The sequence below is a fragment of the Petromyzon marinus genome (genome assembly GCF_048934315.1).
Source record: "Petromyzon marinus isolate PM22_M1 ecotype Great Lakes invasive population chromosome 73 unlocalized genomic scaffold, UKy_Petmar_22M1.pri1.0 chr73_unloc.3, whole genome shotgun sequence".
Taxonomy (NCBI): Eukaryota; Metazoa; Chordata; class Hyperoartia; order Petromyzontiformes; family Petromyzontidae; genus Petromyzon; species Petromyzon marinus.
Window position 1 is genome coordinate 128,502 of NW_027422609.1, and position 26,388 is coordinate 154,889.

The 26,388-nt window shown below is 49.5% G+C and overlaps 2 protein-coding genes across 2 annotated transcripts in view; one reads left to right on the forward strand and one right to left on the reverse strand.

Moving 5' to 3' along the window:
* Nucleotides 1-14,927, reverse strand: part of TCP1 (t-complex 1) — a 39,120-nt gene extending 24,193 nt beyond the window's left edge. The window contains exons 1-7 of the mRNA XM_076058396.1: nt 14,679-14,927; nt 8,607-8,692; nt 7,083-7,211; nt 5,953-6,050; nt 4,815-4,925; nt 3,227-3,411; nt 857-983 (exon numbers count right to left, since the gene is read on the reverse strand). Coding sequence (XP_075914511.1) covers nt 857-983; nt 3,227-3,411; nt 4,815-4,925; nt 5,953-6,050; nt 7,083-7,211; nt 8,607-8,692; nt 14,679-14,748 — 806 coding nt within the window. The 5' untranslated portion in view covers nt 14,749-14,927. The remainder of the gene's footprint in view (nt 1-856; nt 984-3,226; nt 3,412-4,814; nt 4,926-5,952; nt 6,051-7,082; nt 7,212-8,606; nt 8,693-14,678) is intronic.
* Nucleotides 14,928-17,873: 2,946 nt separating this feature from the next.
* The window catches only part of LOC116937941 (chromatin assembly factor 1 subunit B-like), a 44,827-nt gene continuing 36,312 nt past the window's right edge, over nt 17,874-26,388 (forward strand). The window contains exons 1-3 of the mRNA XM_076058402.1: nt 17,874-18,064; nt 22,175-22,353; nt 25,364-25,496. Of these exons, the coding sequence (XP_075914517.1) occupies nt 22,177-22,353; nt 25,364-25,496 (310 nt within the window). The 5' untranslated portion in view covers nt 17,874-18,064; nt 22,175-22,176. The remainder of the gene's footprint in view (nt 18,065-22,174; nt 22,354-25,363; nt 25,497-26,388) is intronic.

Below are 26,388 nucleotides of genomic sequence, written 5' to 3' on the forward strand. Positions count from 1 at the left end.
ACCACCGCCGTGTAGTCCACCACCAGTCACGTAGTCCACCACCACACAGTCCACCACCATCGTCACGTAGTCCACCACCATCGTCACGTAGTCCACCCCACAATAGTCCACCCCCCATGACGAATGTGTCCTAGATGATCGGAGTCGGTCACCACCACCACCACCACAGTCAACCACACACTCAACAATCATAGAGTCCACCCTGCAGTAGTCCACCCTGTAGTAGTCCACCCCACAATAGTCCACCCCACAATAGTCCACCCCACAATAGTCCACCCCACAATAGTCCACCCCACAATAGTCCACCCCACAGTAGTCCACCACCTGTGGCGGATGTGTCCGAGCTGCTCAGGGTCAGTCACCACCACCACAACCACCACCACCACAGTCAACCACACACTCAACAATCATATAGTCCACCCTGTAGTAGTCCACCCCGTAGTAGTCCACCCCGTAGTAGTCCACCCCACAATAGTCCACCCCACAGTAGTCCACCACCTGTGGCGGATGTGTCCGAGCTGCTCGGGGTCAGTCACCACCACCAACACCACAGTCAACCACACACTCAACAATCAGAGTCCACCCTGTAGTAGTCCACCCCGTAGTAGTCCACCCCACAATAGTCCACCCCACAATAGTCCACCCCGCAGTAGTCCACCACCTTTGGCAGATGTGTCCGAGCTGCTCGGGGTCAGTCACCACCACCACAACCACCACCACCACCACCACAGTCAACCACACACTCAACAATCATATAGTCCACCCAGCAGTAGTCCACCCTGTAGTAGTCCACCCCGCAGTAGTCCACCCCACAATAGTCCACCCCACAATAGTCCACCCCACAGTAGTCCACCACCTGTGGCGGATGTGTCCGAGCTGCTCGGGGTCAGTCACCACCACCTGGACTCCCAGCTTCATCTTCACACGCTGGAGGCTGAAGTCCAGCAGGGCCAAGCGAGCTGACACCACACGCTTGGGCATCGCTACAGAGTGGGGAGAGTGGGTGGGTGGGTGAGTGGGGGGGTGGGTGGGGGGGTGGGTGGGTGAGTGGGTGAGTGGGTGGGTGAGTGAGTGAGTGAGTGGGTGAGTGAGTGGGGGGGTGGGTGGGTGAGTGAGTGAGTGAGTGGTGAGTGAGTGAGTGGGTGAGCGAGTGAGTGAGTGAGCGGGTGAGTGGGTGAGCGAGTGGGTGAGTGAGCGAGTGGGTGGGTGAGCGAGTGGGCGAGTGGGTGGGTGAGTGAGTGGGTGAGTGAGTGGGTGAGTGGGTGGGGGGGTGGGTGGGTGGGTGAGTGGGTGGGTGGGAGGGTGAGTGGGTGGGTGGGAGGGTGAGTGGGTGGGTGGGAGGGTGGGTGAGTGAGTGGGGGGGTGAGTGGGGGGGTGGGTGGGTGAGTGGTGAGTGAGTGGGTGGGTGGGGTGGGCGAGTGGGCGAGTGGGGGGGTGGGTGAGTGGGTGGGTGAGTGAGTGGGTGGGTGGGTGAGTGGGGGGGTGAGTGGGTGGGTGGGGGGGTGAGTGGGTGGGTGGGTGGGTGAGTGGGGGGGGTGGGTGGGTGGGCGAGTGAATGAGTGAGTGAGTGGGTGAGTGGGTGAGTGGGTGGGTGAGTGGGTGGGTGAATGAGTGGGTGAGTGAGTGAGTGAGTGAATCAGTGAGTGGGTGAGTGGGCGAGTGAGTGGGTGAGTGAGTGAGTGTGTGGGTGAGCGAGCGAGTGAATGAGTGAATGAGTGAGTGAGCGAGTGAATCAGTGAGTGGGTGAGTGAGTGAGTCGGTGAGTGAGCGAGCGGGCGGGCGAGTGGTGGACCGAGGAGTGGTGGACCGAGGAGTGGTGGACCGAGTGGGTGAGTGAGTGAGTGAGTGGGTGGGTGAGTGAGTGGGTGAGTGGGTGAGTGAGCGAGTGAGTGAGTGGGTGAGTGAGTGAGTGTGTGGGTGAGCGAGCGAGTGAATGAGTGAGTGAGTGAGCGGGTGAATCAGTGAGTGGGCGAGTGAGTGAGTGGGTGGGCCAGTGAATGGGTGAGTGGGTGAGTGAGTGGGTGAGTGAGCGGGTGAATCAGTGAGTGGGTGAGTGAGTGAGTCGGTGAGTGAGTGAGCGGGTGGGTGAGTGAGTGGGTGAGTGAGTGGGTGAGTGGGTGGGCCAGTGAATGAGTGAGTGAGTGGGTGGGTGAGGGAGTGTGTGGGTGAGCGAGCGAGTGAGTGAGTGAGTGGGTGGGTGAGTGAGCGAGCGAGCGAGTGAGTGAGTGAGTGGGTGAGTGAGTGAGCGAGTGAGTGAGTGGGTGAGTGAGTGGGTGAGTGGGTGGGCCAGTGAATGAGTGAGTGAGTGGGTGGGTGAGGGAGTGTGTGGGTGAGCGAGCGAGTGAGTGAGTGGGTGGGTGGGTGAGTGAGCGAGTGAGTGAGCGAGTGAGTGGGTGAGTGAGTGAGCGAGTGAGTGAGTGGGTGAGTGAGTGGGTGAGTGGGTGGGCCAGTGAATGAGTGAGTGAGTGGGTGGGTGAGGGAGTGTGTGGGTGAGCGAGCGAGTGAGTGAGTGGGTGGGTGGGTGAGTGAGTGAGCGAGTGAGTGAGTGGGTGAGTGAGTGAGCGAGTGAGTGAGTGAGTGGGTGAGTGAGTGGGTGAGTGGGTGGGCCAGTGAATGAGTGAGTGGGTGGGTGAGGGAGTGTGTGGGTGAGCGAGCGAGTGAGTGGGTGGGTGGGTGAGTGAGCGAGTGAGTGAGTGAGTGAGTGGGTGAGTGAGTGAGCGAGTGAGTGAGTGGGTGAGTGAGTGGGCGAGTGAGCGGGTGAGCGAGTGAGTGAGCGAGTGGGTGGGTGAGGGAGTGTGTGGGTGAGCGAGCGAGTGAGTGAGTGAGTGGGTGGGTGGGTGAGCGAGTGAGTGAGCGAGTGAGCGAGTGAGTGAGTGTGTGGGTGAGCGAGCGAGTGAATGAGTGAATGAGTGAGTGAGTGAGCGGGTGAATCAGTGAGTGGGCGAGTGAGCGAGTGAGTGAGCGGGTGAGCGGGTGAGTGAGTGAGTGAGTGCGTGAGTGAGTGAGCGAGTGAGCGAGTGAATGAGTGAGTGAGCGAGTGAATCAGTGAGTGAGTCGGTGAGTGAGCGAGCGGGCGGGCGAGTGGTGGACCGAGTGGGTGAGTGTGTGGGTGAGCGAGCGAGTGAATGAGTGAGTGGGCGAGTGAGCGAGCGAGCGGGCGGGCGAGTGGTGGACTGAGTGGTGGACTGAGTGGTGGACCGAGTGGTGGTGGACCCCCTTCCCTCACCCTGCGAGGCCACGGTGCAGTTGAGGGCGTATCCCACCACGAGGCGACTCTCCCGCTGGCTGCGTCCGTGGGCCTTGAGGACGCTGATGGAGGAGACGGGGCAGCGTGCACCGCCCCTGGCACTGTCCGCCTGGCGCACCGCCATCGCCGCGTCCACAACCATGGCGCCAAAAACGTCGGCGTCGCTGGCGGTGTCAAGGTGGTCTCACGGTGAGTGTGGTGTGTGGTGGTGGTGGTGGTGGTGAGCGTGGTGGTGGTGAGCTTGGTGGTGGTGAGCGTGGTGGTGGTGGTGGTGAGCGTGGTGGTGGTGGTGAGGGTGGTGGTGGTGGTGAGCGTGGTGGTGGTGGTGAGCGTGGTGGTGGTGGTGAGCGTGGTGGTGGTGAGCGTGGTGGTGGTGGTGAGCGTGGTGGCGGTGGTGGTGAGTGTGGTGGTGGTGAGCTTGGTGGTGGTGAGCGTGGTGGTGGTGGTGAGGGTGGTGGTGGTGGTGAGCGTGGTGGTGGTGGTGAGCGTGGTGGTGAGCGTGGTGGTGAGCGTGGTGGTGGTGGTGAGCGTGGTGGTGGTGAGCGTGGTGGTGGTGAGCGTGGTGGTGGTGAGCGTGGTGGTGGTGAGCGTGGTGGTGGTGAGCGTGGTGGTGGTGAGCGTGGTGGTGGTGAGCGTGGTGGTGGTGAGCGTGGTGGTGGTGAGCGTGGTGGTGGTGGTGAGCGTGGTGGTGGTGAGCGTGGTGGTGGTGAGCGTGGTGGTAGTGGTGAGCGTGGTGGTGGTGGTGAGCGTGGTGGTGGTGAGCGTGGTGGTGGTGAGCGTGGTGGTGGTGGTGAGCGTGGTGGTAGTGGTGAGCGTGGTGGTGGTGGTGAGCGTGGTGGTGAGCGTGGTGGTGAGTGTGGTGGTGAGCGTGGTGGTGGTGGTGAGTGTGGTGGTTGTGGTGAGCGTGGTGGTGAGCGTAGGGTGAGGATACGGTCCGATGAGTTTTGACGACATGGACGTCTGAGCGACGTTCAGGGTGAGTGTGTGGTGGTGAGGGTGGTGGTGAGCGTGGTGGTGAGTGTGGTGGTGGTGGTGGTGAGCGTGGTGGTGGTGAGCGTGGTGGTGAGCGTAGGGTGAGGATACGGTCCGATGAGTTTTGACGACATGGACGTCTGAGCGACGTTCAGGGTGAGTGTGTGGTGGTGAGGGTGGTGGTGAGCGTGGTGGTGGTGGTGAGTGTGGTGGTGGTGAGCGTGGTGGTGGTGGTTGTGGTGAGCGTGGTGGTGAGTGTGGTGGTGGTGGTGAGTGGGTGGTGGTGGTGAGCGTAGGGTGAGGATACGGTCCGATGAGTTTTGACGACATGGACGTCTGAGCGACGTTCACGGTGAGTGTGTGGTGGTGAGTGTGTGGTGGTGAGGGTGGTGGTGAGCGTGGTGGTGGTGGTGGTGAGCGTGGTGGTGAGCGTGGTGGTGGTGAGCGTAGGGTGAGGATACGGTCCGATGAGTTTTGACGACATGGACGTCTGAGCGACGTTCAGGGTGAGTGTGTGGTGGTGAGGGTGGTGGTGAGCGTGGTGGTGGTGGTGAGTGTGGTGGTGAGCGTGGTGGTGAGCGTAGGGTGAGGATACGGTCCGATGAGTTTTGACGACATGGACGTCTGAGCGACGTTCAGGAGGATTTCCCGGCTCAGGTCGTCCACGGGCACGGTGAGATTCTCACCAATGTAGCGGACTGCCTCCCTGGGGGGGAGGGGGGGGTGGGGGGGAGGGTGGGGGTGGGTGGGGGGAGAGGGAGGGAGGGTGGGGGGGAGGGGGGGGGGAGAGGGAGGGGGAGAGGGAGGGTGGGGGGGGAGAGAGGGTGGGGGGGGGGAGGGTGGGGGGAGAGGGAGGGTGGGTGGGGGGAGAGGGAGGGTGGGGGGAGGGGGGAGAGAGGGAGGGGAGGGGGAGGGTGGGGGGAGAGGGGGGAGAGGGAGGGAGGGTGGGGGGAGGGTGGGGGGAGGGAGGGTGGGGGGAGGGGGGGAGAGGGGAAGGGAGGGGGAGGGTGGGGGGAGAGGGTGGGGAGGGGAGAGGGGAGGGAGGGAGTCGGTCACCAGCAATGACAACAGTGGCAGTGATCGTGGTGGTTGACGTGGTAGTGGTGGTTGTGTGTCCGTGGTGGTGGTGGTAGTGGTGGTTGTTGTGTGTCCGTGGTGGTGGTGTGGTTGTTGTGTGTCAGTGGTGGTTGTGTGGTGGTAGTGGTGGTTGTGGTGGTTGTGTGTCCGTGGTGGTGGTGTGGTTGTTGTGTGTCCGTGGTGGTGGTGTGGTTGTTGTGTGTCAGTGGTGGTTGTGTGGTAGTGGTGGTAGTGGTGGTTGTGGTGGTTGTGGTGGTTGTGGTGGTTGTGGTAGTGGTGGTTGTTAGTGGTAGTTGTGTGGTAGTAGTGGATGTGGTAGTGGTGGATGTGGTAGTGGTGGTTGTGGTGGTAGTGGTGGTTGTGGTGATGGTTGTGGTGGTTGTGGTAGTGGTGTATGTGGTTGTGGTGGTTGTGGTAGATGTGGTAGTAGTGGTTGTGGTGGTTGTGGTAGTGGTGTTTGTGGTAGTGGTGGTTGTGGTGGTAGTTGTTGTGGTGGCAGTGGTGGTGGTAGCGGTGGTGGTGGTAGTGGTGGTGGTTGTGGTAATGGTGGTTGTGGTAGTGGTGGTTGTGGTGGTTGTGGTGGTGGTTGTGGTAATGGTGGTTGTGGTGGTGGTTGTGGTGGTGGCTGTGGTGGTGGTTGTGGTTGTGGTGGTTACCGGCAGGCGAGTCGGTAACCTGCGATGATGGACGTGGGGTGGATTCGCTGCTTCACCAACTCATCAGCATTCTTGAGCAGCTCGGCCGCCAGGATCACCTGGACAGCATCACATCGATAACCACCACGTTAACCACCACGTTAACCACCACGTCAACAACCACGTTAACCACCACGTTAACCACCACGTTAACCACCACGTTAACCACCACGTTAACCACCACGTTAACCACCACGATAACCACCACGTTAACCACCACGTTAACCACCACGTCAACAACCACGTTAACCACCACGTTAACCACCACGTTAACCACCACGTTAACCACCACGTTAACCACCACGTTAACCACCACGTTAACCACCTCGTTAACCACCTCGTCAACCACCACGTTAACAACCACGTTAACATCCACGTTAACCACCTCGTTAACCACCACGTTAACCACCACGTTAACCACCTCGTCAACCACCACGTTAACAACCACATTAACCACCACGTTAACCACCTAGTTAACAACCACGTTAACAACCACGTTAACCACCACGTTAACCACCACGTTAACCACCACGTTAACCACCTCGTTAACCACCACGTTAACAACCTCGTTAACCACCACGTTAACCACCACGTTAACCACCACGTTAACCACCACGTTAACCACCACGTTAACCACCACGTTAACCACCTCGTTAACCACCACGTTAACAACCACCACAACCACCACATTAACCAGCACATTAACCACCACGTTAACCACCACGTTAACCACCACGTCAACCACCACGTTAACCACCTCGTTAACCACCACTTTAACCACCTCGTTAACAACCTCGTTAACCACCACGTTAACAACCACGTTAACCACCACGTTAACAACCACGTTAACCACCTCGTTAACCACCTCGTTAACCACCACTACCACCACCACGTTAACCACACCACTACCACCACACCACTACCACAACCACCACATTACCCACCACATTACCCACCACGTCAACCACCACGACCATCACCCCACCCATAAAACCACCACCGCAATCGTCACCACCACGGGATGACTACCCCAAGTGTCCACCACATGACCGTGTGGTGTGGTTGACTACCCCCGGCTGTCCACCACTCACCACAGAAGTCGTCCCGTCTCCCACCTCCTGGTCCTGCAGCTGAGCGAGCTCGCACAGAACCTTGGCCGCCGGGTGCTGAACCTCCAGAAGCTTCAGGATGGTCGCCCCGTCGTTAGTGATGGTCACGTCCTTCAGGGTTAGTCAACCAGCATCACCAGCCATTACTCATCCACTCACTCACTCATCCACTCACTCACTCATCCACTCACTCGCTCATCCACTCACTCGCTCATCCACTCACTCGCTCATCCACTCACTCGCTCATCCACTCACTCGCTCATCCACTCACTCGCTCATCCACTCACTCGCTCATCCACTCACTCGCTCATCCACTCACTCATCCACTCACTCACTCATCCACTCACTCACTCACTCATCCACTCACTCACTCACTCATCCACTCACTCACTCATCCACTCACTCACTCATCCACTCACTCACTCATCCACTCACTCACTCATCCACTCACTCACTCATCCACTCACCCACTCATCCACTCACTCACTCATCCACTCACTCACTCGCTCATCCACTCACTCGCTCATCCACTCACTCACTCATCCACTCACTCACTCATCCACTCACTCATCCACTCACTCACTCACTCATCCACTCACTCACTCATCCACTCACTCATCCACTCACTCACTCGCTCATCCACTCACTCACTCGCCCACTCACGCACTCATCCACTCACTCATCCACTCACTCATCCACTCTCTCACTCATCCACTCACTCACTCACTCACCAACCTCTCACTCACTCACCCACTCACTCACCCACCCACCCACTCACCCTCTCACTCACCCACTAACTCATCCAACCACTCACTCACCCACCCACCCACCCACTCACCCACCCACCCACTCACCCACCCACCCTCTCACCCACCCACCCCCTCACCCACCCACCCACTCACTCACTCACCCACCCACCCACCCACTCACCCACTCACTCACTCACCCACTCACTCACTCACCCACTCTCTCACCCACCCACTCACCCACCCTCTCACCCACTCTCTCACCCACCCACTCACCCACCCACTCACCCACCCACCCACTCACCCACCCACCCTCTCACTCACTCACCCACTCACCCACCCTCTCACTCACTCACCCACTCACCCACTCACCCACCCACTCACTCACTCACCCACTCACCCACCCACCCTCTCACCCACCCTCTCACCCACCCTCTCACCCACCCTCTCACCCACCCTCTCACCCACCCTCTCACCCACCCACTCACTCACTCACCCACTCACCCACCCTCTCACTCACTCACCCACTCACCCACTCACCCACCCTCTCACTCACTCACCCACTCACCCACCCTCTCACCCACCCACCCACCCACCAACTCACTCACTCACCCACCCACTCACCCACTCACTCACCCACCCACCCACCCACTCACCCACCCACTCACTCACCCACCCACCCACTCACCCACCCACTCACTCACCCACCCACCCACCCACTCACCCACCCACTCACTCACCCACCCACCCACCCACTCACCCCAATGTCATCCACCAGCATCTTGTCTAGACCAACGGGTCCTAGAGAGCTCTTCACGATGTTGGCAATGGAATTTGCAGCCATCACTGAGTGGGGGGGGGGGGGGGGGGCAGTGGGGAGGTTAAAGTAAAAGTTACCCCCACACCCAGGTAGCCCACACGGGGCTAGACATTACACTACACTATATACTACACATTACACTACACTATACACTACACTATACACTACACATTACACACTACACTATACACCACACATTACACACTACACTATACATTACACTACACTATACACTACACATTACACACTCCACTATACACTACACATTACACACTACACATTACATTACACTACACACTACACTACACATTACACACTACACTATACATTACACTACACATTACACACTACACTACACATTACACACTCCACTACACATTACACACTCCACTATACATTACACTACACATTACACACTACACTATACACTACACATTACACACTCCACTATACACACTACACATTACACTACACACTACACATTACACTACACTATACACTACACATTACACACTACACTATACACTACACATTACACACTACACATTACACATTATACACTACACATTATACACTACACATTATACACTACACATAACACTACACATTACACTATACACTACACATTACACTACACTATACACTACACATTACACACTACACATTACACACTACACTATACACTACACATTACACTATAGATTACACACTACACTATACACTACACATTATACACTACACTATACACTACACATTACACACTATACACTACACATTACACACTACACTATACATTACACACTACACATTACACACTACACTACACATTACACACTACACTATACACTACACATTACACTACACTATACACTACACAATACACTACACATTACACACTACACTATACACTACACATTACACTATACACTACACATTACACTACACTATACACTACACATTACACACTACACATTACACACTACACTACACATCACACACTACACTATACACTACACATTACACACTACACTACAGACTAAATCCTACACTATACACTACACATTACACACTACACTAACGACTAGATCCTACACTATACAGTACACACACTATACATTACACACTACACTACAGACTACATCCTACACTATACACTACACATTACACACTACGCTACACATTACACACTACACTATACACTACACTAACGACTATATCCTACACTATACATTGCGTGAGTGAATGAATGCGTGAATGACTGGATGAACGATTGGGTGAGTGAATGAGTGGTTGAATTAGCAGTTGACTGAATGAGTTGGATGAATGAGCAGATGACTGAGTGAATGTGTGGATTGGTGAGTGAATAAGTTAATGGGTGGGCAAATCATTGAAGCTGAGTGAATGATTGGGTAAGTGAATGTAAAAAATGTGAATGTTTGGATTGGGTGAGTGAATGGGTGGATGAGTGAATGAGTGGTTGAATGATCGAAGGTGAGTGGATGAGTGATATGAATGATTGGGTGAGTGAATGATGGTTGGTTGAATGAGTGGATGGGTGAATGAATGAGTGGACGGGTGAATGAATGGGTGGACGAGTGAGTAAATGAGTGGATGGGTGAGTGAATGAGTAGATGGGTGAGTGAATGAGTGGACGGGTGAATGAATGAGTGGATGGGTGAGTGAATGAGTGGATGGGTGAATGAGTTATGGATGGGTGAATGAGTTATGGGTGGGTGAATGATCGAAGGTGCGTGGATGAGTGATATGAATGATTGGGTGAGTGAATCATGGTTGGTTGAATGAGTGGATGGGTGAGTGAATGAGTGGACGGGTGAATGAATGGGTGGATGAGTGAGTGAATGAGTGGATGGGTGAGTGAATGAGTGGATGGGTGAATGAGTTCTGGGTGGGTGAATGATTGAAGGCGAGTGGATGAGTGATATGAATGATTGGGTGAGTGAATGATGGTTGGTTGAATGAGTGGACGGGTGAGTGAATGAGTGGACGGGTGAATGAGTTCTGGGTGGGTGAATGATTGAAGGCGAGTGGGATGAGTGATATGAATGATTGGGTGAGTGAATGATGGTTGGTTGCATGAGTGGATGGGTGAGTGAATGAGTGGACGGGTGAATGAATGGGTGGTTGAGTGAGTGAATGAGTGGATGGGTAAGTGAATGAGTGGATGGGTGAGTGGATGGGTGAATGAGTTCTGGGTGGGTGAATGATTGAAGGCGAGTGGATGAGTGATATGAATGATTGGATGAGTGAATGATGGTTGGTTGAATGAGCGGATGGGTGAGTGAATGAGTGGACGGGTGAATGAATGGGTGGATGAGTGAGTGAATGGGTGAGTGAATGATTGGACGGGTGAATGAATGGGTGGATGAGTGAGTGAATGAGTGGATGGGTGAGTGGGTGAGTGAATGAGTGGACGGGTGAGTGGGTGAGTGAATGGGTGAATGAGTTAATGGGTGGGTGAATTATTGAAGGTGAGTGGGATGAATTAATCAATGTGAATGATTGGATTAAGTGAGTGAATGGGTGGATGAGTGAGTGGATGGGTGAGTGAATAAGTGAATGAGTTAATAGGTGGGTGAATGATTTAAGATGAGTGAATGATTAAATGAATGGTTGGGTGAGTGAACGATTGGGTGAGTGAATGAGTGCGTGAATGAGTGGTTGAATTAGTTGATGACTGAATGAGTTGGATGAATGAGCAGATGACTGAGTGAATGTGTGGATTGGTGAGTGAATAAGTTAATGGGTGGGCAAATCATTGAAGCTGAGTGAATGATTGGGTAAGTGAATGTAAATAATGTGAACGTTTGTATTGGGTGAGTGAATGGGTGGATGAGTGAATGAGTGGTTGAATGATCGAAGGTGAGTGGATGAGTGATATGAATGAGTGAATCATGGTTGGTTGAATGAGTGGATGGGTGAGTGAATGAGTGGACGGGTGAATGAATGGGTGGATGAGTGAATGAATGAGTGGATGGGTGAGTGAATGAGTGGACGGGTGAATGAATGGGTGGATGGGTAAATGAGTTAATGGGTGGGTGAATGATTTTAGGTGAGTGGGATGAATTAATCAATGGGAATTATTGGATCAGATAAGTGAATGGGTGGATGAGTGAGTGAATGAGTGGATGAGTGAATAAGTGAATGAGTTAATAGGTGAGTGAATGATTGCGTGAGTGAATGAATGCGTGAATGATCAGATGAACGATTGGGTGAGTGAATGAGTGCGTGAATGAGTGGTTAATTAGTTGATGACTGAATGAGTTGGATGAATGAGCAGATGACTGAGTGAATGTGTGAGTGAATGAGTGGATTGGTGAGTGAATAAGTTAATGGGTGGGCAAATCATTGAAGCTGAGTGAATGATTGGGTAAGTGAATGTAAATAATGTGAATGATTGAATTGGGTGAGTGAATGGGTGGATGAGTGAGTGAATGAGTGAGTGAATAAGTGAATGAGTTAATAGGTGGGTGAATGATTGAAGGTGAGTGAATGATTAAATGAATGGTTGGGTGAGTGAATAATTGATTGCGTGAGTGAATGAATGCGTGAATGATCGCATGAACGATTGGGTGAGTGAATGAGTGCGTGAATGAGTGGTTGAATTAATTCGTTGATGATTGAATGAGTTGGATGAATGAGCAGATGACCGAGAGGGTCTTTTATTTAGACCTCAAAGAATCCGACAAGCTACGAAGCTCTTTCACACCCGGTACGAATGAGTAATTGAGGTGGATGAATGAGTTCGATGAGTTCAATGAATGAGTTCAATGAATGACTGAACGCCATTGGTGTTATTTAGACCTAAACGAATCCGACAATCAAAGAAGCTCTCTCACAGACACCCGCTACGAATGAGTTCAATGAATGAGTTCAATGAATGAGTTCAATGAATGAATTCAATGAATGAGTTCAATGAATGACTGACCGCCATCTGTGTCATTCATTTGGACCTAAACGAATCCGACAATCTAAAGACGCTCGCTCGCTCACACAGACACACCAGCTACGAATGAGTTCAATGAATGAATTCAATGAATGACTGAACGCCATGAACGTCATTTATTTAGACCTACACGAATCCGACAATCTAAAGACGCTCTCTCTTACACACCCGCTAGGAATGAGTTCAATGAATGAGTTAAATGAATGACTGATGGCCATGGGTGTCATTTATTTAGACCTACACGAATCCGACAATCAAAGAAGCTCTCACACACGGACACCCGCTACGAATGAGTCCAATGAATGAGTTCAATGAATGAAATCAATGAGTTCAATGAATGACTGACCGCCATGGACGTCATTTATTTAGACCTACACGACTCCGACAATCTAAAGATGCTCGCTCGCTCTCTCACTCACAGATACACCAGCTACGAATGAGTTCAATGAATGAGTTCAATGAATGAGTTCAATGAATGAATTCAATGAATGACTGAACGCCATTAATTTGGACCTACACGAATCCGACAATCTAAAGACGCTCGCTCTCACTCACAGACACACACCAGCTACGAATGAGTTCAATGAATGAGTTCAATGAATGAATTCAATGAATGACTGAACGCCATGGACGTCATTAATTTGGACCTACACGAATCCGACAATCTAAAGACGCTCTCTCTCTCACACCCGCTACGAATGAGTTCAATGAATGAGTTAAATGAATGACTGATGGCCATGGGTGTCATTTATTTAGACCCAAACGAATCCGACAATCAAAGAAGCTCTCACACACGGACACCCGCTACGAATGAGTCCAATGAATGAGTTCAATGAATGAATTGAATGAGTTCAATGAATGACTGAACGCCACGGACGTCATTTATTTAGACCTACACGAATCCGACAATATAAAGACGCTCGCTCTCTCACACACACCAGCTACGAATGAGTTCAATGAATGAGTTCAATGAATGAATTCAATGAATGAGTTCAATGAATGAATGACCGCCATCTGTGTCATTCATTTGGACCTACACGAATCCGACAATCTAAAGACGCTCGCTCGCTCACACAGACACACACCAGCTACGAATGAGTTCAATGAATGAGTTCAATGAATGACCGCCATGTACGTCATTAATTTGGACCTACACGAATCCGACAATCTAAATACGCTCTCACACACACACCAGCTACGAATGAGTTCAATGAATGAATTAAATGAATGAGTTCAATGAATGACCGCAATGGACGTCATTTATTTAGACCTACACGAATCCGACAATCTAAAGACGCTCTCTCTTACACACCCGCTAGGAATGAGTTCAATGAATGAATTCAATGAATGAGTTCAATGAATGACTGAACGCCATGGGTGTTATTTAGACCTAAACGAATCCGACAATCAAAGAAGCTCTCTCACAGACACACCCGCTACGAATGAGTTCAATGAATGAATTCAATGAATGACTGACCGCCATGGACGTCATTAATTTGGACCTACACGAATCCGACAATCTAAAGACGCTCGCTCGCTCTCTCACTCACACAGCCACTCACACACACCAGCTACGAATGAGTTCAATGAATGAGTTCAATAAATGAGTTCAATGATTGAATTCAATGAATTAGTTCAATTACTGACCGCCATGGACGTCATTAATTTGGACCTACACGAATCCGACAATCTAAAGACGCTCGCTCGCTCTCACAGACACTCACACACACAACAGCTACGAATGAGTTCAATGAATGAGTTCAATGAATGAGTTCAATGAATGAATTCAATGAGTTCAATGAATGACTGACCGCCATGGACGTCATTAATTTGGACCTACACGAATCCGACAATCTAAAGACGCTCGCTCGCTCTCTCACTCACTCACACAGACACTCACAACACACACCAGCTACGAATGAGTTCGATGAATGAGCCAACGAACGAAGCGAATGAAACCGAACCCACGTCCTCCTCATCAAACGCCGGAGCCCACTGAAGGCCGCAGGCTTATCTCACGGGTTTTTTTTCATTCCCCTCACGCTCACCGTTCTGAGAACGAATCGTTTCGCCAGATGTACGCTGCCCGAAGAAGCTGAGCGGTCGTTCCAAAGCCATTTTTGTTCGTTCGTTCGTCGTCGTTCTTTTAAAACAAAAATTCTCCTCACGTTTGGTTGCTTTTTCGTGTCTAATCGGACGTTCGCACAACGTTCGACTGTCAGAGAATAGCGTGGGTGGGGTGGGGGGCGGTGAACCACGTGGGGTGGTGGTGCGGCGGCGGGGGGAAAGGGCGGGAAATTGACCGGAAGTGGGCGTCGGCCGCGGGAAGTTGGCTTGAAGTTGACCTTAAAACGTCGTGCAAAAATAGTTTGCTTATTGATACCGGGAGCGTTATCGCGGTGCGGGTGATGTTTGAGGTCGGGGTTTGTTTGCGAGGATTTAATTTATTTGTTTAAAAAAAAAATTCAATGCGCCGGTTGAGGGAGCGCCTTTGTAGCGGGACTCTGGAAAGAGCTGGAAGCTTGGCCGGAAGTTGGCGTCAGATTCACCGGAAGTTATATAATTTTTACTTTTTTTAAATTGTGTTACACTTTTGTTTATTAATATCACGAGCGTTATCGCGGTGCGTGTGATGTTTAGAGGTTGCGGGGTTTATTTGCGAGGAATTAATTTGTTTGTTAAAATTTAACTGGAGGTTTGAGTGAGCACCTTGGAAAGGGGCTGGAAGCTTGGGCGGAAGTCGGCGTCACATTAACCGGAAGTTTAATTAATTACTCTAAAAAAAATTGCGTTTATTAATATTTCGATCGTTATCTACGCGTGTATAACGTTGTCGGTTACGGTTCATTTGCGATAACGTAATTTACTTGTGAAAATAAAAATGTCAATATTAAAGTGGCCGTTTGAGAGATCGCCTTGTGGGAAGCCTGGCCGGAAATCGGCCACACATTAACCGGAAGTTGCGTTAGCGCACTTAAAATATTGTAGCGTTTAATTTCGTATATTAATTCATCCTTTGTTATTTGCGTGTGATTAGTGTCACGGCTTTAAGGTGTATTTGTCATAATTAAATGTATTTTTAAAATATCGCAGTTTGGTGGCATCAGCAGCTGTGAATGTATTGGGCGGGAGTGGATCGGATAACCGCACCGGAAGTTGTGGTTAAATGATATTTATAACTTTTAAAACAAAAGTAATATTTTCGCTCAAAAGTATTGCGGCTGTTTTCTGAGTGTCAGTATTATTATTTGATCACGTAATGTGTGATGATGTAATTTATTTTGTATATAAAAAAAAATCCAAATCGCAGTTGGTATTGCAGCTTCGTCGGAAAACTTGGCCGGAAGTTGGCGTCACTGAAGGAAAGTTAAATTAATTATAAGTTATATAATTTTTTAAAAAATATTTTAATACATTTAGTACGTAAATGTCGTGATTGTAATATAAGTTAGTTGCTGGGCATATATTTATTGTAACAATATAATACTTTAATTTATTTGTTGCTACTCTTTGAGTCTTTCGGTAAAGTCACGTAGATAGAAAAATAATATAAATTTAATAATAAAGTCACGTTGATGGAACATTTTTATTTAGTAACAATATTATTTCAGTAGGCTCACATGACATTGACTTCTCCAAGACAGAGGTTCTTTGTAAGCCATCTGGCTACCATGAGAGATTCGTTCATGAGGCTATCCACCATATACAAACAGAGATAATTTCAACCGAGAAGATGGATTCTGGCTTAGCAATCATTGGAAGGATTTGATAAACCATTTCAGGTCTTAATTGATTGATCATTGTTATAATTCAGTAGGCTCACATGACATTGATTTCTCCAAAACAGAGGTTCTTTGTAAGCCATCTGGCTACCATGAGAGATTCGTTCATGAGGCTATCCACCATATACAAGCACAGAGACAATTTTAACCGAGAAGATGGATTCTCGCTTAGCAATCATTGGAAGGATTTGATACACCATTTCAGGTCTTAATTGATTGTTCACACTTACGGTTACCATGAGAGATTCGTTCATGAGGCTATCCACATATACAAACACATAGACAATTTCAACCGAGAAGATGGATTCTGGGCTTAGCAATCATTGGAAAGATTTGATCAACCATTTCAGGTCTTAATTGATTGTTCACGCTTACGGTGGCTTTCAGACAGCATACATTCATTTTTCGTCTCCCCCCTCCTCTTTTCAGAACATAGATGGACTCGTCCTTCTAAATAAATTGCCAAATCGCTGCGCGTGGCGCTGACGTTTTTTTAAATAAATGCACCGTTTAAAAATAAATTAATTAATGCAGACCGACACACCTGATGACGACCGTTTGTGTTATGGTCGAAACGTCGTGAGAATTTTTTATTGTTTTACATATATTTTATTATTTTATTGTTTCCCTTTCAACGTGACTTTACCGAAAGCGCTAAGAATATAATAATATGTTTCTATCTACGTGACTTTACGTTGATAGAAAAATATTATTTTGTAATAATAGATAGAAAAATATTATTTTCTAGAAAAATATTATTTGGTAATAATATTATTTTCTATCTACGTGGTGACTTTACCGAAAGAACCAAGAATATGAATCCCTGCAGTCACGAAAGCTTTAAATCGAAATTCATTACTCTTTGTTGACAACAGCGTGGTGACGTCACTCCGCTGCACGTTTCAATCTTCTCGCGTGATGTCACGACGCACGAACAACGTGGTGACGTCACAAGGCTACGACGTTTTACACTCCAAATACAATCTTCTCGCGTGACGTCACGACACACCAACATCGTGGTCGACGTCACCCGGCTACGTAATGCCCAATTCCAATACCCGTTATCTTTGCTCGACGTCACGCCACTCGCGGGTCAACGTAATGACGTTGCCCGGCTACGTAGGGCAGATACTCCAATACGATCATCTCGCATGACGTCACGACGCACCGACATCGTTGTGACGTCCTTCACTACGATTCTTTGCGAGTGACGTCACGACGCACGGTCGCGGCTCGTGGCGGGAAGGATGACGTCACCACGCCCTTTCCCGGTTACGTCGTGACGTACACGACCGCCGCCTCTGCGTAATGGCGTCACGACGCGTACAGTCAAAACAAACGAACGCGATGACGTCGATTCGCGCGTGGGGAAGGGGGATCCCCCCCAGCGCGGCCTTTACGTCATGACGTCATCGGCCGAGGCAACGGCCAGTGACGTCACTCCGTCGCTACGTCGCGACGTCACCGCGCATTCATCGTTGATAAAACGCGGGAAAACGAAATAGTTTGTGGCGGGAAAGTCGCTTTCTCTGCTCGCCTGCTGAGGCGTAACTTTGAACGTCGCTTAAGTCAGAATTATAGATAAATTAACTGTTTGATTTAAATAGTGCGAGGTTTGTAAGGTTTAGACGGTTAACTAACCACTCAGAAAGGTAAGCCCTTTAAAAAAAATATGGCTTGGAATCAAATGGGTCCTAAATTTACCTCAGATTTGTAACGTGCTGATGATGTTGCTACTGCTGCTGATGATAATGTTGCTACTGCTGATGATTCTGTTAATGCTGATGATGTTGCTGCTGCTGATGATTCTATTAATGCTGATGATGTTGCTACTGCTGCTGATGATGTTGCTACTGCTGCTGATGATGTTGCTACTGCTGCAGATGATGTTGCTGCTGATGCTACTGCTGCTGATGATGATGTTGCTACTGATGATGATGTTGCTGATGATGTTGCTGATGATGTTGCTACTGCTGATGTTCATACTGCTGCTGATGATGATGTTGCTGATGATGATTATGATGTTGCTACTGCTGATGATGATGTTGCTGCTGATGTTGCTGCTGATGATGATGTTGCTGCTGCTGCTGATGTTGCTACTGCTGCTGTTGCTACTGCTGCTGCTGATGTTCCTACTGCTGCTGATGCTACTGCTGATGATGTTGTTGCTGCTGATGTTGCTACTGCTGCTGATGATGTTGCTGCTGATGATGATGTTGCTACTGCTGCTGATGATGTTGCTACTGCTGCTGATGCTACTGCTGCTGATGATGCTACTGCTGCTGATGATTATGATGTTGCTGCTGATGATGATGTTGCTACTGCTGCTGATGATGATGTTGCTGCTGCTGATGATGCTACTGCTGCTGATGATTATGATGTTGCTGCTGCTGATGATATTGCTACTGCTGATGATGATGTTGCTACTGCTGCTGATGATGCTACTGCTGCTGCTGATGATGTTGCTGCTGATGATGTTGCTACTGCTGTTGCTGCTGATGATGTTGCTACTGCTGCCGATGATGACACTACTACTGATGATGATGCTACTGCTGATGATGGTGCTACTGATGATGATACTACTACTAGTGATACTACTACTAGTGATGATGATACTACTAGTGATACTACTACTAGTGATACTACTGATGATGATACTACTACTACTAGTGATACTACTACTGATGATGATACTACTACTAGTGATACTACTACTACTAGTGGTACTACCACTGATGATGATACTACTAGTAGTGATACTACTACTAGTGATGCTACTACTACTGATGATGATACTACTACTGATGATGATGATACTACTACTGATGATTAACTAGTGATACTACTACTAGTGATGATGATGATACTACTAGTGATACTACTACTGATGATACTACTACTAGTGATACTACTACTGATGATACTACTACTAGTGATACTACTACTAGTGATGATGATACTACTACTAGTGATACTACTACTGATGATACTACTACTGATGATACTACTACTGATGATACTACTACTAGTGATACTACTACTAGTGATGCTACTACTAGTGATACTACTACTAGTGATACTACTAGTGATACTACTACTAGTGATACTACTACTAGTGATACTACTACTAGTGATACTATTACTAGTGATACTACTGCTAGTGATACTACTACTAGTGATACTACTACTAGTGATGCTACTACTAGTGATACTACTACTAGTGATACTACTACTAGTGATACTACTAGTGATACTACTACTAGTGATACTACTACTAGTGATACTACTACTAGTGATACTATTACTAGTGATACTACTACTAGTGATACTACTATTACTAGTGATACTACTACTACTAGTGATACTACTACTAGTGATACTACTGCTAGTGATACTACTACTACTAGCGATACTACTACTAGTGATACTACTACTACTAGTGATACTACTACTACTAGTGATACTACTACTAGTGATACTACTACTACTGGTGATACTACTACTACTGGTGATACTACTACTAGTGATACTACTACTACTAGTGATACTACTACTACTAGTGATACTACTACTAGTGATACTACTACTAGTGATACTACTAGTGATACTACTACTAGTGATACTACTACTACTAGTGATACTACTACTACTAGTGATACTACTACTAGTGATACTACTGCTAGTGATACTACTACTACTAGCGATACTACTACTAGTGATACTACTACTACTAGTGATACTACTACTACTAGTGATACTACTACTAGTGATACTACTACTAGTGATACTACTAGTGATACTACTACTACTAGTGATACTACTACTAGTGATACTACTACTAGTGATACTATTAGTGATACTACTGATGATACTACTAGTGATACTACTACTACTGGTGATACTACTACTACTGGTGATACTACTACTACTGGTGATACTACTACTAGTGATGCTACTACTACTAGTGATACTACTACTAGTGATACTACTACTAGTGATACTACTACTGATACTACTACTACTACTGATACTACTACTACTAGTGATGATACTACTAGTGATGATACTACTAGTGATACTACTACTAGTGATACTACTACTAGTGATACTACTACTGATGATACTACTACTAGTACTACTACTACTGATACTACTACTACTAGTGATACTACTACTAGTGATACTACTATTACTAGTGATACTACTACTAGTGATACTACTATTACTAGTGATACTACTACTAGTGATACTACTACTGATGATACTACTACTAGTACTACTACTACTACTAGTGATACTACTACTAGTGATACTACTACTAGTGATACTACTACTAGTGATACTACTACTGATGATGATACTACTACTGATGATACTACTACTAGTGATACTACTACTAGTGATACTACTACAACTAGTGATGATACTATTACTAGTGATGATACTACTACTAGTGATACTACTACTGATGATGATACTACTACTAGTGATACTACTAGTGATACTACTACTAGTGATACTACTACTGATGATGATACTACTACTAGTGATACTACTAGTGATACTACTACTAGTGATACTACTACTAGTGATACTACTACTGATGATGATACTACTACTGCTGATGATACTACTACTAGTGATACTACTAGTGATACTACTACTAGTGATACTACTAGTGATACTACTAGTGATACTACTACTAGTGATACTACTACTGATGATGATACTACTACTAGTGATACTACTAGTGATACTACTACTAGTGATACTACTACTGATGATGATACTACTACTGCTGATGATACTACTACTAGTGATACTGCTACTAGTGATGATACTACTAGTGATACTACTACTAGTGATACTACTACTACTAGTGATACTACTACTACTAGTGATACTACTACTAGTGCTACTACTACTACTAGTGATACTACTGATACTACTACTACTAGTGCTACTACTACTAGTGCTACTACTACTAGTGATACTACTACTACTACTAGTGATACTACTACTAGTGATACCACTGATACTACTACTACTACTAGTGATACTACTACTGATACTACTACTACTAGTGATACTACTACTAGTGATACTACTGATACTACTACTACTAGTGCTACTACTACTAGTGATACTACTACTAGTGATACTACTACTAGTGATACTACTACTAGTGATACCACTGATACTACTACTACTAGTGATACTACTACTGATACTACTACTACTAGTGATACTACTACTAGTGATACTACTACTACTAGTGATACTACTACTAGTGATACCACTGATACTACTACTACTAGTGATACTACTACTAGTGATACCACTGATACTACTACTACTAGTGATACTACTACTAGTGATACTACTACTACTAGTGATACTACTACTAGTGATACTACTACTACTAGTGATACTACTACTAGTAGTGATACTACTACTACTAGTGATACTACTACTAGTGATACTACTACTACTAGTGATACTATTACTACTAGTGATACTATTACTACTAGTGATACTACTACTAGTGATACTACTACTAGTGCTACTACTACTAGTGATACTACTGATACTACTACTAGTGATGCTACTGATACTACTACTACTAGTGATACTACTACTACTAGTGATACTACTACTACTAGTGATACTACTGATGCTACTACTAGTGATACTACTAGTGATACTACTGATACTACTACTAGTGATACTACTAGTGATACTACTGATGCTACTACTACTAGTGATGCTGTGGCTGTGCAGGATGAAGGTGGTGACGTCCGAGATCGCGTGGCACAATAAGCAGCCGGTGTACAGCCTTGACTTCCAACCCCGTGGTGGTGGCGGTGGTGGTGGTGGTGGAGGTGGTGGTGGTGGAGGGATACAGAGGTTGGCTACAGCGGGGGTGGACACTGCCGTGAGGGTGAGTCACCCACTGAGTCGCCCACTCACCCACTGAGTCACCCACTGAGTCACTCACCCACTGAGTCACTCACTCACCCACTGAGTCGCCCACTGAGTCACCCACTGAGTCACCCACTGAGTCACCCACTGAGTCACCCACTGAGTCACCCACTGAGTCACCCACTGAGTCACCCACTGAGTCACCCACTGAGTCACCCACTGAGTCACCCACTGAGTCGCCCACTCACCCACTGAGTCACTCACCCACTGAGTCACCCACTGAGTCACTCACTCACCCACTGACTCACTCACCCACTGAGCCGGCCACTGAGTCACTCACTCACCCACTGAGTCACCCACTGAGTCACTCACCCACTGAGTCACTCACCCACTGAGTCACTCACCCACTGAGTCACCCACTGAGTCACTCACCCACTGAGCCGGCCACTGAGTCACTCACTCACCCACTGAGTCACTCACCCACTGAGTCACTCACCCACTGAGTCACTCACCCACTGAGTCACCCACTGAGTCACTCACCCACTGAGCCGGCCACTGAGTCACCCACTCACCCACTGAGTCACTCACCCACTGAGTCACTCACTCACACACTGAGTCACTCACCCACTGAGTCACCCACTGAGTCGCCCACTCACCCACTGAGTCACTCACTCACCCACTGAGTCACCCACTGAGTCGCCCACTGAGTCACTCACTCACCTACTGAGTCACCCACTGAGTCACTCACCCACTGAGCCAGCCACTGAGTCACCCACTCGCCCACTGAGTCACTCACTCACTGAGTCACTCACCCACTGAGTCACCCACTCACCCACTGAGTCACCCACTGAGTCACCCACTCACCTACTGAGTCACCCACTGAGTCACCCACTCACCCACTGATTCACTCACTCACCCACTGAGCCACCCACTGAGTCACCCACTGAGTCACCCACTGAGTCACCCACTGAGTCACTCACCCACTGAGCCACCCACTGAGTCACCCACTGAGTCACCCACTGATTCACTCACTCACCCACTGAGTCACCCACTGAGTCACCCACTGAGTCACCCACTGAGTCACTCACTTACACACTGAGTCACCCACTGAGCCAGCCACTGAGCCAGCCACTGAGTCACTCACCCATTGAGTCACCCACTGAGTCACCCACTGAGTCACTCACCCACTGAGTCACCCACTGAGTCGCCCACTCACCCACTGAGTCACTCACTCACCCACTGAGTCACTCACTCACCCACTGAGTCACTCACCCACTGAGTCACCCACTGAGCCAGCCACTGAGTCACTCACCCATTGAGTCACCCACTGAGTCACTCACCCACTGAGTCACTCACCCACTGAGTCACCCACCGAGCCAGTCACTCACCCACTGAGTCACTCACTCACCCACTGAGTCACCCACCGAGCCAGTCACTCACCCACTGAGTCACCCACTCACCTACTGAGTCACCCACTCACCCACTGATTCACTCACTCACCCACTGAGCCACCCACTGAGTCACCCACTGAGTCACTCACTGAGTCGCCCACTCACCCACTGAGTCACCCACTGAGTCACCCACTGAGTCACCCACTGAGTCACTCACTGAGTCACTCACTCACCCACTGAGTCACCCACTGAGTCACCCACCGAGTCACCCACTGAGTCACTCACCCACTGAGTCACCCACTGATTCACTCACTCACCCACTGAGCCAGCCACTGAATCACCCACTCACCTACTGAGTCACCCACTGAGTCGCCCACTCACACACTGAGTCACTCACTCACCCACTGAGTCACCCACTGAGTCACTCACTCACCCACTGAGTCACCCACTGAGTCACTCACTCACCCACTGAGTCACCCACTGAGTCACCCACTCACCTACTGAGTCACCCTTTGAGTCGCCCACTCACACACTGAGTCACTCACTCACCCACTGAGTCACCCACTGAGTCACTCACTCACCCACTGAGTCACCCACTGAGTCACCCACTCACCCACTGAGCCACCCACTGAGCCACCCACTGAGTCACCCACTGAGTCACCCACTGAGTCACCCACTGAGTCACCCACTGAGTCACCCACTGAGTCACCCACTGATTCACTCACTCACCCACTGAGCCACCCACTGAGCCACCCACTGAGTCACCCACTGAGTCACCCACTGAGTCACCCACTGAGTCACCCACTGATTCACTCACTCACCCACTGAGTCACCCACTGAGTCACCCACTGAGTCACCCACTGAGTCACCCACTGAGTCACTCACTTACCCACTGAGTCACCCACTGAGCCAGCCACTGAGTCACTCACCCATTGAGTCACCCACTGAGTCACCCACTGAGTCACTCACCCACTGAGTCACCCACTGAGTCGCCCACTCACCCACTGAGTCACTCACTCACCCACTGAGTCACTCACCCACTGAGTCACTCACTCACCCACTGAGTCACTCACCCACTGAGTCACCCACCCACTGAGTCACCCACTGAGCCAGCCACTGAGTTACTCACCCATTGAGTCACCCACTGAGTCACCCACTGAGTCACTCACCCACTGAGTCTCCCACCGAGCCAGTCACTCACCCACTGAGTCACTCACTCACCCACTGAGTCACCCACTGAGTCACTCACTCACCCACTGATTCACTCACTCACCCACTGAGTCACCCACCGAGCCAGTCACTCACCCACTGAGTCACCCACTCACCTACTGAGTCACCCACTGAGTCACTCACTCACCCACTGATTCACTCACTCACCCACTGAGCCACCCACTGAGTCACCCACTGAGTCACTCACTGAGTCGCCCACTCACCCACTGAGTCACCCACTGAGTCACCCACTGAGTCACCCACTGAGTCACTCACCTACTGAGTCACCCACTGAGTCGCCCACTCACACACTGAGTCACTCACTCACCCACTGAGTTACCCACTCGCCCATCAAGTCACCCACACAGTCAACCCGAGTCGCCCCCGGTGGCCGACCTGTTGTCCACCCTCCCTCCCCCGGTGTTGTAGGTGTGGAAGGTGGAGAGGGGAAAGGACGACTCTCCCGTGGTGGACTTCTTGTCCACCCTGTCGAGGCACACGAAGGCCGTGAACGTCGTCCGGTTTTCACCCAGCGGAGAATTCCTGGCTTCTGGGGCTGATGGTGAGAGTCCACCACCACGTCCACCGTCAACACCACGTCCACCGTCAACACCACCATCACGTCCACCGTCAACACCACCATGTCCACCGTTAACACCACCATCACGTCCACCGTCAACACCATCACCACCACGTCCACCACCACCATCACCACCACCACGTCCACCACCACGTCAACACCACCATCACCACCACCACGTCCACCACCACCACGTCCATCGTCAACACCACCACCACGTCCACCACGACGTCCACCACCACGTCCACCGTCAACACCACCATCACCACGTCCACCACCATCACCACGTCCACCACCATCACCACGTCCACCGTCAACACCACGTCCACCGTCAACACCACCATCACCACGTCCACCACCACCACGTCCACCGTCAACACCACGTCCACCACCACGTCCACCGTCAACACCATCACCACTACGTCCACCGTCAACACCATCACCACCACGTCCACCATCACCACCACCATCACCACTACGTCCACCATCACGTCCATCACCTGTATCACGTCCACCACCACCATCACGGCCACCACCATCTCAACAACAAAAGTGTGTGTGATGGTGGACTCTGTGTGTGTGATGGTGGACTCTGTGTGTGTGATGGTGGACTGTGTGTGATGGTGGACTGTGTGTGTGATGGTGGACTCTGTGTGTGTGATGGTGGACTCTGTGTGTGTGATGGTGGACTCTGTGTGTGTGTGATGGTGGACTCTGTGTGTGTGATGGTGGACTGTGTGTGATGGTGGACTGTGTGTGTGATGGTGGACTCTGTGTGTGTGATGGTGGACTCTGTGTGTGAGATGGTGGACTGTGTGTGATGGTGGACTGTGTGTGATGGTGGACTGTGTGTGTGTGATGGTGGACTCTGTGT